The sequence below is a fragment of the Eurypyga helias genome, unplaced genomic scaffold (genome assembly GCF_000690775.1).
Source record: "Eurypyga helias isolate BGI_N326 unplaced genomic scaffold, ASM69077v1 scaffold7732, whole genome shotgun sequence".
Classification (NCBI taxonomy): domain Eukaryota; kingdom Metazoa; phylum Chordata; class Aves; order Eurypygiformes; family Eurypygidae; genus Eurypyga; species Eurypyga helias.
Window position 1 is genome coordinate 4,987 of NW_010237788.1, and position 10,998 is coordinate 15,984.

At 41.5% G+C, this 10,998-nt stretch overlaps 2 protein-coding genes across 4 annotated transcripts in view; both read right to left on the bottom strand.

Moving 5' to 3' along the window:
- Nucleotides 1–237: 237 nt before the first annotated feature.
- On the bottom strand, nt 238–7,109 carry KRT222 (keratin 222). Its single transcript, XM_010147587.1, has 7 exons — nt 7,100–7,109; nt 6,246–6,409; nt 4,057–4,185; nt 3,121–3,341; nt 2,037–2,113; nt 1,788–1,893; nt 238–451 (listed from the first exon to the last, which is right to left on the bottom strand). Exons 1-7 carry the CDS (start codon nt 7,107–7,109, stop codon nt 238–240), a joined length of 921 nt encoding a protein of 306 aa, XP_010145889.1.
- A 2,563-nt stretch (nt 7,110–9,672) lies between these two features.
- The window catches only part of LOC104506590 (keratin, type I cytoskeletal 12-like), a 3,773-nt gene continuing 2,447 nt past the window's right edge, over nt 9,673–10,998 (bottom strand). For 2 of the 3 annotated variants that reach the window (XM_010147584.1, XM_010147583.1), the window contains 4 exons: nt 10,935–10,998; nt 10,353–10,564; nt 10,005–10,087; nt 9,673–9,770 (listed from right to left, as the gene is read on the bottom strand). The exon at nt 10,935–10,998 is cut by the window's right edge and continues 53 nt beyond it. In XM_010147584.1, the coding sequence (XP_010145886.1) occupies nt 9,673–9,770; nt 10,005–10,087; nt 10,353–10,564; nt 10,935–10,998 (457 nt within the window). Of the gene's footprint in view, nt 9,771–10,004; nt 10,088–10,346; nt 10,565–10,934 lie in introns of all 3 variants that reach the window. The other variant, XM_010147582.1, reaches the window with a different exon arrangement.

Genomic DNA, 10,998 nt, shown 5'->3' on the forward strand with positions numbered 1-10,998 from the left:
AATGAGAAAATTAAAGGGCTGCACCCAGAGTATAAAACTAGTAGAAGTTAGGTTTCTTGGAATCTTAACTCCCTTGCTCTTCTCCCTTTCTTTTAAAAGACTTGTAGGTTTTTATTGTATTAATCAAAGTACTTAGTAAGATTTCATAGTTGTGGCAAGACAGCAGGCCGTGTAAGACCATCTACAGTTTATTTCCAGAGCCTGTTGGAGATGAACCTGGGGTTAATTTGCTGTTGGTTAAGGTTTGATAGACGGAATACTGCAGGATCTCCTCATTACCAGCCTGACTTCAATGTCGGGGAGGGTTTTCTTCTTGGTGTGTAAACATCCTTCATCCGTGGCTGCTAGGTGGAGATCAAAGCGCAATGAAACCGACTTTTTCCTTAAGCGAGGGTTGTCCTTAAAGAAAGAACCTTCCCATTCCTTAATAACTTCATCCACTTTTTCTGTCCTGAAACAATAAAGCAAAGGTGTTTATGATCCTTGGGCCAATATGATATGAGAGATCTTCAGGACTGCTTTTAACACGTAGAGAAATTCGTACTAAAGCGACAGGGTATTTTAGATGGGTACTGAGAACTGGAATTTTCTTTTTTTCCCTAGGTTCATTCTCCAGAAAAGCTAAATAAAGGGTGAGGGTTCATTAGTCTTGGTTTTGTGCTTTTAAGTAGACATGGATACACAACCATTGCTCCAAACACAGCAGGCAATTTGTTTCCAAGGTGAAAGTTTGGAATCCAAGCTCAAACTTTGCAGGGAACCTCTGTACCACAGGGAGCAGGACAGAATTCCTGCAGCTGAAAGCCTTCAAAACAGGGAGGAGAAAAATCTAGTTCAGAATGTCAATTACATCACATTACAAAAGTAAAAAGGGCAGAAGTAAAATAAGGATAATTAAACCCCAGCTGATTTAATGCCATTTAGGTACTCAAATGCTATTGATTTGATCCTCCAAGTTCGTGTTAGGAACCAGAGCTGAATGTCTGACGCTGGGGGCCTTACTCTGGTAGAGGGAACTTTGCCCAGCCCATAGCCCCATTCAGCTCTGACAGGCTGTGGAAGGAACAATGCCCACGTATGAAAATAAGCCTCAGGTGTGGAATGGGCATGGTGAAGCACAGGATGGCATACACTGTCCATCTGAATTTCTACACGTTTGCAGAAGCTGGTTACAGTTAAGTATGAGTGACAGGGCAGGCTAGGGTGGGTTCTAAATGTAACTTTACGTGTTGGTCTACGAAAGAGCAGCGGGGCCGGTGGTGGAGGGGGTGGGAGGTGGTGGTGGAAATAACAAGGCAATGCAATACTATCAAAATACTTTAAGGTGAATAATACGTACTAACCAAGCTCTCCATTCCCTGTTTGGGAATTGGTGAAACACAGGAGTTCCCAAACAGCAAGTTAGAGCAGCCAAGCCGGAATTTATGGGCATAAATATACCCCAGAGGGACTTTGCAAACATGGCACTGGGCTCTTTTGCTTTCAGCCTTAGCTAAATGAATTATTCATAGTTTCATTCTGAACAGAAATAGAAATTACAGATCAGAAGCATCACCTGGATACTGTTGGCTTATGAAGTAAATGCTAATAAAAAGAACTTTAAAGTTTAATGTATTGGTAAAACATGCCATTCAGTGTAACTCAAACTATCACTGTTATTCTGGAGCTTCTTGGCTGTACGAACATGACAAAACAGATACTAAATAAAGGAAAACCTAAAGCTACTGAAATGTAATGCCCACCATTTGCTTTCAGTTGCTATTGTGTTAAATTCATGTTTATCTTACTGTACAGTGCCATGAGCTTCAGTGCTTTCCTGTGTGATATTTCCATCTAGGACTGCTTGTTTTGTCATCAGTTCCCCCTTCTCATTTCCATGCTCCTTTACACCGTCTGTAAAAGGAAATGCAGATAGACTGGGCATGCAGGAGAGTAAGGTCAGGACACAGGACCTAGAGATATTTTTCCTCTAGGAAATTTGTCCGTAGTTAGGAACCTCCTCTATGGCCATAAGGGAGAAGTGTCTGAAAACTCACTGGAAGGCAGTGTAAAGGCAATCTTGCTGCTGGTGGGCTTTTTGTCAGCCTTCTGGTCAGGTACAGAGCAACGAAACCTGCAAAAATAAAAATGCTTACAGTCACCTAATAATATGGAGTTACTTTAATCCAAAACTGGTCTTACGAACAGCTATGAAAAATCTGAAAATAGGAGAAGTTCTGTTTGCTTGTGGTAACGATTTGTTAGGTTTTCTTATTCCCAGTATAGAACTGAAAATATCTATGTAATTTCATCATTATTTTCAGTTAGTTTTTGGTCAGTGTTGTTGCCAGAAGACCTTTCTAATGTTATTAATACTGAATTGCGTGCATTTTCACAGTTAGAAGCATTAAATCCGAAACTGGCTCTGTGTCTGGAATCTTCTTAGGCAAGCGTGTGAGGTGTCTGGGCTGAAAGCCTCTGTTTTCGGTAGGACGGGCTGGGGGAGGCTGTGTTCCACTGAAAGATTTCAGAACCACGTGCCCAGTTTTGGGATGATACCAGTGCTGTGTGCAAGAGGAGATACTGTGCCTGTTCGTGTCCTCCTTGGTGTTGGATTGGTTTAGCTGCCTCTCAGGTACATTTCAAAACACCGGTGTTTGTGTACCAGGGAAAGGGCAGGCGTGAAGCAAAGCAAATGTCACTGGAAGGTGTATTAGGGTGCTGTAGACAGCACCCGAGTGTGTGCCTTCCACACTTGGAACAACACTGGTACGAGCTCCACACGCAAATGGACTTGTGTGAGGAGGCCTGAACTCCTCTCCCAGAACTTCATGCGTTTGGACCAGCTTCATCAACGGCCTGAGGCAAACGGAACCCATGGCACCGTTGCAACATCTACGTCAGCACGCAGCACCTGGAGTGAGGATGCGATAAGCGTGCTACTACCTGCAGCGCGCCCTGGGGATACTTGGCTCCGGCAAGTTCGGAATCAGTGGGGTTATGCTACAATGAAACTGTTTCTAAGGATTTTATACTGTAAATTTTTAATGATTGGTTCATGTACTTACAGTTCTGACAATTATTTCAATGAGAAGTTCTGAAATGAAGATAAATTTGAGTACTTTATCTCTAAACAAGTACCTGCTCTCTTCTTGCTCAAGCAGACTGCGGTATGTTGCTATCTCCTCCTCCAGTTTCATCCTCGTGTTCAGGAGAATTTCATGCTCTTGAAGCTGTTTCTCAATGCCTCTTCTCACTTCCAGCAGCTCTTTCTCTAAGCATCCAATCTCAGCTTCTAAATTTTGTAGTTGCACGTGGTACTGCTGCTCTGTGGCACGCAATGAACGTTCCAAACCCTTTTCCTGTGAAATTTAACTCATATTTTAAGATTTGGAAAGTGTATGTGTAAGGATGTTATATGTACTGTTCATTAACAATCTGTGTGTTTTTTCATCAGTTCTTTTAAGAATATTCTCAGGAGCAGGAGTAAAGCTTTCAGGGTAATACTTCTGCTGAGAAATTTTCCAGTAAAATCTGGCATAATTTGATAGGACAGAAAAATGTAGCTGTGTGTTGTACCAGTAATTTCACACGTTTCTGGTTTTACCTGTGTGGTTAAAATGATATCCAGCTCAGTCTGTATGAAAACTGAGTGGTCTGTGTGCTCTTGCTGCTCCTCTCTATTGCTGAATTCAGTACCTTGCTGGCGTATTTTCTCACAAATTAATTGATAAATTTGGTGCACACATTCAAAGAAGGTTACCAACCTGATGTGAATTGATTAGGCAGAGTGACCAGGAACTTGGTGAGGGAGTATCATGTAAATATGTGTTTGGCAGGTGTGAAAACATGGAAACATGTGTATATGGAATGGTAGATCCCAAATCAAAATGTGTGATACTCTTAAATGTGAGGAACAACTGGATTATGGCTTGTTGGTCAGTTAGTGCTCTGTGTGATGAGCTTCCGCTGGATAGCGGGTGGGATTGTTGCACAAACTGAATTGTGTGATGGTTTACGTCAAGAAAAAGGTTTATTTTGTCCAGAAGATTTCGAGTTTTGGTTCTTTTTGCTTACCACAGCGTGGAGAGCTTCAATTTCCACCTGCATGTGGTGCCACTGCCGTCTCGCTTCACAGAGTTCTGCTCTGGCTGCCTTTAATGCTTCTGCATCTTTGTCCATTCTTTTAACTGTAGCTGCTTCTACCTACAGGGCACATAAAAATGTTAACTATTGAAAAGTCAAATAATGAAAATAAGAGATGCATAAAAATATGTAGTTTTTTAGTCTTCTAAATTTGTTGATGCTAACAGTGCTGAGTTAATATTTTATGTGCTACGTGGATGGGAAGCCCTTATCCTGCTGTGTTATACGGGAAGTAGTTGGCCACGTTTTAATCCCAAACATACTTGTTGTAGAGGAATTCCCATACAAATTAACCAGCTGTGTTCAGACCTTACTCACCTCTACAGTAAATAGGCTTAACCCCATGAAAATTAGAGGAATTGCAGTCAGGTCAAGCTTCCAGGTTTGAATAAGGTTCTTTGGTTGTAATGCATTTCTGATTTCCAAGAACAGCTCTGTGGAGTGGTTGCATGCAGATATCACAGTTGAAAATTGCTGTAATTATGGTGTTGTCTGATGCAGTCATTGATGAGATTTCAGATTGTCATTTGAGAGGAAGCACCTCCATTCACTGAAATAAGGATAGCGTTTTTATCCAAATCCACAACAGTTCCTTGTCCTCTAGGGACAGGTTATGTAAGATTTACCTATCACAGGAAGGGAAAAAAATGGCATGTTCTCTGAGTATGTGCTGTCACCCATGTTAAATGGGACAATTCAGAAGTGAAGTGCCTGTTCTGAGCTTAATCCTGGTCTAAAATATTAATTTGCCATCCTTAAGGCTGAAGTTATCCTTAGTGAAAAAAGTAAACAGTCAAACAAGCACCGTATTGTCTTTGCAAGAAAATGGGGGGGGTTTGCTTTTTTTTAAATCCCGTTCGAAGTAGGTTTTTTAAGCCAACCCTGAGCACGCGTGAGGTCGTTTTGGATTGGAGCTCATCTCTGATTTAGAGACTATGTTCATGCATTTAACTTCCAGAATGACTGTTTTGCTTAGGAAAGTTATTTTTCCTTTTTGGCTCTGAGTTTTACTGCAGGTGCTGAAGATGCCATAAGCACCTGGAACCGTACGGCCCCGTTGCATATTTCACTACTCTGTGTCCTTAGGATGCCATCAGCTCTGAGGAGATAAACTCTTCAGTTCAGGTGTTATGAAGCAAGTAGTAGAAGTTGTTTCTTTTTTCCCCCTGTAACACACTGACCTATTGTAATTTCACCATGATTGTTTGGGTGAAAAATCTGGATTTGGCTAATCTGCTCTATTTTTTGCTTATCCTTTTTTTGCCTGGGTACTGCAGAATTTGTGTGACAAGATTATATCAATGCACATTGGCTGCTTTGTGCTAAACACAAATACAAACTTGGCTTAGCTGTCAGGTTTATAGCTTCTGTGTCATCGGATTCCTGTGTAGATCTCAGACTGCAGCAGCACTGCCTGGCCTGTGGTTAAAAACCCTCCAGCATGTCTGCAATACCATAGAAGTACAACAGGGTGATATAATTTCTAATTTTCACCAAGAATTTCTTGATGTTTGGTGGCTGAAAGCTGTTTTGCTAGTTTATTTCAAAGTTCAGTTGGGTTTTAGAGATGTTTTGTATATAAATCTATACTAGAAGCATTGTGTGTTGGTAACATTCAATCAATCTGTATGAAAGAACAGATTATATTTGCTGATGAGTATGACAGTTTTACTGTGAACAATATAAAATCATCCCTGAAAGGTAGAGTTTTCTTTAATACAGCTGCTAAAAATGGTAAAGCTTTCTGTATATAAATGGATTTTTTACATTTCCTTTGATTTTCAAGAGTCTTATTTTTCCTCTGGGGCAACTAAATGGTGCTAGAGGTTACCCTGTTTACAGCACTGTCACATTTGAAATACAGTATCACTGTTGCAGGTACAGAAAAACATCCGGATTAATCACACAGCATTCTCTCTGCCTGAATTCCATGCCCTAAACAACAATCTATTTCCTTATCTTCTAGTTCACATCTTACTGCAGTAAAATCCAAAGCCCTTCCCCAATAATATGCTGCATTGAAAAGGAAATACTGTACCTCATAGAGGCGGAGGGAGGAACTGTACAGAGAGGGGTTGTCTCCTTACTCTGGAAGGTGCATGTCTGTATGAAGTCATTACCTGCGTCCTTGCTGAGATGATGGTCCTTATCTGATTGCTGGTGCTGAGCGTTTCATACTTGGCCCTGGTCTCGCAGAGGAGCCGGGACAGTTCCGTTCTCCTCCCATCCTCCACCGTGGCCCGAGCCGTGGGGATAGGGCGAGCCGGCTGCTGCAGAGCCTTCCCTGCCTGCGGAGCGCGGCAGCGTGCGGGCAGGCTTTAAAGCTGCAGCGCCTCATTTCTGAGCGAGCGCTGCGAGGTCGGAGGCTTCCAGCCCACCCTAAAGCAGGTTTAGTAAAGCTTGGACTTTACTAAAATGGTCTGTCGCTTTTGCAGCGGTTACAGTAATGATTCCTAACTTATGTGCTGAAATGGATATATACGTCTTCATGTTTTTGTTACACTATAACTGTGGGGTTTTATAACCTCAGAAATGTGAGTTTAAGAGATACAAAGCGAAGGAAAAAAATATGGCTGTACAGCACGAAAGTGCAATGGCAGAGGGGAAGGGAAGGGAGCAGCTTCCCATCAGTACACCTGTACTGGTGGCAGCGCTGCCGGAAGGTGCTTCACCAGGCAGCTGTGCACTACTGGAGTAGGTTACTGGGGATGTTATGGGGTTTCCATCCTTGAAGTTTTCAAAACTCAGTGAGGCGAAGCCTCAGGTGGCTGGCCCGATGGAGTGTTGAGGACTGTCCCATTGTGAACAAGATCTGGGGTCCTGGACGTCCTTTCACCCAACCTTTGGGTGTTCTGGGCAGGAACACAAAAAGAGGGAGAGGAACCAGCACTACTAGTGATAAAGAATGCTTGTGCACCTTGTGGTGAGGGGGTTGGCTCCTCTTCTGCAGGGTGGGAAGTTCTGGGGAACTGACCCTTCACCATAGCTCACTGACATCAGAAAACGTGGCTGGTTTGACTCTGAAGGAGTTTGCCGTAACTGCCGTGTGTCCCTGTGTGCAGTTCACAGAATATACAGAGTATGTCCGGGTTTTATATCCTTCCCGACAGCCCCCAGGGAGGTAGAAACTGTAGTTTGGCTGCTGTGCTGTGTTTTCTGCATATAGTTCTTAATTTCCAGGCTTGCTGTAACTCCTGTATGATCCCTGTGATCTTGTCTGCTGAGAACGGCTCTATTGTTTGGCTGCTGTGCTGTTTTTTCGGCATATAGTTCTTAATTTCCAGGCTCGCTGTAGCTCCTGTATGATCCCAATGATCTTGTCTGCTGAGAACGGCTCTTACAAGGTTTTTTCAGAAATGCACAAAACCAGAGATTTAGTTAAAAAATTCAGATTTAAGTAAAAAATAAAAAATCACTAGATAGAAAGCATTTTAGGCTCCAGATAACAATATACATCAGTAAAATGGGAAAAAAAAGGGCAGTAAACTCTTACAAGACACTCGTCTTTTTAGAAGTCAAAGTACTATACCGCTTGAAAGTCTCTCTGTGAGCATAAGGCTTCCTTGTCCTTGGCTCTGTCTGCTGGCACATGTAAAAGGATCCTGTGTTCTGATTTTATTTTCGTAGCTGGCAGTTTTTCAGCTGACCTGGTCTGAGATGGGAATGTTTTGTTGTCCACTATCTTTTCTCCAAATGTCTGAATTATTCTAGTTTTATGCAGCTCTGAGCCCAAGATACTGACAGGTTTTCATTGTTGGTGTGAGAACAGTCACATAATAAGAACATTAGGAATCCATCAAACAAACATAAACTGTACCTTAGGCGGATATAAACAGTAATAGGAAGTGTCTGTGTATTTCAGCAAATAAGAACTTCAAATATATTTTCAAATCTTCCCTTTTCTTTGCGTTGCAACAGCAATTGTTTACACTTTGCTTTTGGTTCCCTGGGACTCAGAACATCTTCTGTTGTGAAGTCGCGGTTGTCCAGCGCGCGGAAGTGAATCCAGGAATGTGTGAGTTTGGAGTAAAATAGAGGGGTCTGCAGGCATTATTGGATTTGGTCCCACAAACCAAACAAGCATCCATGGATGAATCTTCACATTACCAGGAGCTAAACGTTTGCCAGTTGATACAATTTAAAAAAGCTTTTAAAAAGATATTAACACTAATACTTCCTTTTTCTGTATTCTTTTTTTTTTCAGGTGTAAAGGGAACATCTGGCTACGAGATCCCTGAAGGCTAGAGGCAGGTAAGTCTAAGCAACAGTACCTTTATTAGGGTTTGTGTAATTTTGAATTCTAGCTGCTTTCTGTGTTTATATTTTACTGCGGATGCTGGATTTTAGTTAACTTCATAGTTCAGATACTGTGCAACAGTTACTGGGACTCTGTGATACAGCGTAATAACACTGTGGAGATTGCAGACTGCTTTGGTGTACCGTTGCCGCTGTCGCACAAGACAACAGGGAGCGTGGTTTCTAGATTTTACCTACACCAGAACTGCACCCGAGGCAGTTCTTAGGTGCCTTTTATGTCATAACGTTAAATTCAGCATTAATGTGTATGTAGGTAAACGACACGATTATTCAGTGCAAATCTACATTGAATGATGTAGGGAATGATGATTTCACAGCAATCACAGTGGAGTCCTTGAGGTATATATGTTATTTCGTACGTGAATTGTGAGGGGATTGTATTTTGGTTTGTGATTCTGGTTTGAATGAGGTTACTTTAAATAGTGCATTGGAGTTGGTCATTTGGAAGGCGAGTTTAGGAATCGAGCGATCCCACTGTGTTCCCAGCAGCTGGCACCTGGGGCATGGAACCACCGCTCCATGGCTGGGCTGCTGCTTGCTGGGGGACCAGCGCGTTCCTGTCTTTCCACCATAGCGTCTGTCTCTGCAACAAGTTGTTCTGTTTACAAAATCTCTCTTAAACTGGTAATTTATAATTTAAAGTTAGCAAGTATTCCTTTAATCCCATATTTACACAGTGTTTTTAACATGTACGTGTTTGAGCATTGCATGAACCTCTTTACATTAATGGGGAGTGCTATAACACGCAGAGTATATGTAAAGCAAAATTCCCAACCGAGTGGCAAATATGGATTGGGAGCAGCAGTCGTAAATGAAGAATGAAGGGAGACTAGCATTGTAAAGCTTGTGGATTCCTTTTTATTAGTCAAGAAAACTGGATAATGAGGTTAGCATAGCAAAATTATTTTACCTATTAATTACTAAAAATTATTAAAAGGCATATTTAATTGGATGCCTAATGTGTGCACCATAATTCTAGTTGCTGAACAAAGAATTGATGATACAGTTAAAGAGCACTGTGAGAACAATAGAGGTAATACCAATAGACTGAGGCAGAAAATACATTGCATGACGGCTAAGAATGAAAATGCAGGCTTTCTTTGATGTAAAGACTTCCGGTAAAAAGCCAGTCTGGTTTTATCACTTCACACAAAAGAACAAAATTATTTATCCATTTTGGCTTAGAAAAAGCATGGAGTGACCAGATCCTTTTCAGTGTCAGATTGTGCCTTATATCTTCTCTTCAACTTCCTTAACATGGGATGCCACAACTTTTCCATCTACCACTTCTTCGACAATTGTCTTGATCTTTCTAGTTTTGGTAGGATCTAAATATTGTAAAAAAAGCAAACAAACAAAATTTATCGAAGTGTTCAAAATGGTCAGACAGAGCAGTATGCCTACAGGAGCAGTTACGTCCTTTCCCTTCATGTTAACATGTTCCCTTCATGTTGTTATGATGAACTCGGTGATGCAGATAAACAGAACAGCATGTATTATTGTTATTGTATTCAGATGAAGGAGTTTAGAAACAAAATTTGATTCAGTCAAGTTCTACTTACCCTGAGAAGAATCCAGTGACTGTGTTTGCGATTTGGACCCTGTCAAGGATGAGCTTTCAAGTGTAACTCCCTGTCCTGCGCTCCTAAAAGGGGATCAGAGACATGCAAGATGGCAGAATGTTTGTCAGGGTCAAGGAAAATTCCCTTTTCCTGTTGGCATCGATGGGTTATTTTAAATACCGGGCAGAAGAGTGCATTCTTCTCAGAGTACACCTGTATGATTTCAGAATCACTGTATGTGCCGTACTGCCGCTTGGTGAATGCACCACTTATTTGTTCCTGGAAAGCATATTGCTGCAGAAAATTTAAAAAGGATCTGTTTTATGTAAATTAGTTGCTTACACAAACTCGCCATCCAGCAAGCGACGATAGGTTTCAATCTCCATTTCCAGGCGGGTCTTGATGTCTAGGAGTTGCTGGTACTTTGCATTCTGGCGCTCCATATCAGCCCTGACCTGGAAGAGCTGAGACTCCAGGTTCCCGATCTGAAGTTGTATTTGTGAAAGCTGAGCACAGTAACCTCCTTCCGTTTCTGCTAAAGTGTCTTCAAGGGATTTTTTCTGTGTAAGAAGGATATTAAATATTCTCTGATTGAGGGGGAAAAAAACCTTTACAAAGACAAAATGAATGGGAATAGTTTGATGGGAGTAAGTTCAGCCTCCTTACAGATTGTCATTGTTTTGTTGAAATACCAGTTTGAAAACTGACTGTTGCTGCTTCCCTGAATGTCAACATGAAAGTTCATCTGCTTTATAACATGCTACTTGCAATCCAATTATATATATCACTGCTATTTAGGAACTAGAGGAATGTAGGATTTAATAGGACGTAAATCCAACTCTTAAGTCCTACAGAATAGTATAAGATTTAACAATACTTGTGAAGTTGGAAGCTTGACTCTGAGTAGTTAGCAGGTTCCTTAGGACGTACCATGGCGAGCTGAGATTGGAGTTCAATTTCCAAGCTCTGGAGAGTCCGTTTTAAATCTGTGATC

Excerpts from the sequence above, each read along its gene's own strand:
- KRT222 (XM_010147587.1), bottom strand. Across the intron at positions 2,114-3,120 it reads CTTGAGCAAGAAGAGAGCAG|GTTTCGTTGCTCTGTACCTG; the intron begins GTACTTGTTTAG and ends TTATTTTTGCAG. Across the intron at positions 452-1,787 it reads GAAGCTCATGGCACTGTACA|GACAGAAAAAGTGGATGAAG; the intron begins GTAAGATAAACA and ends TTATTGTTTCAG.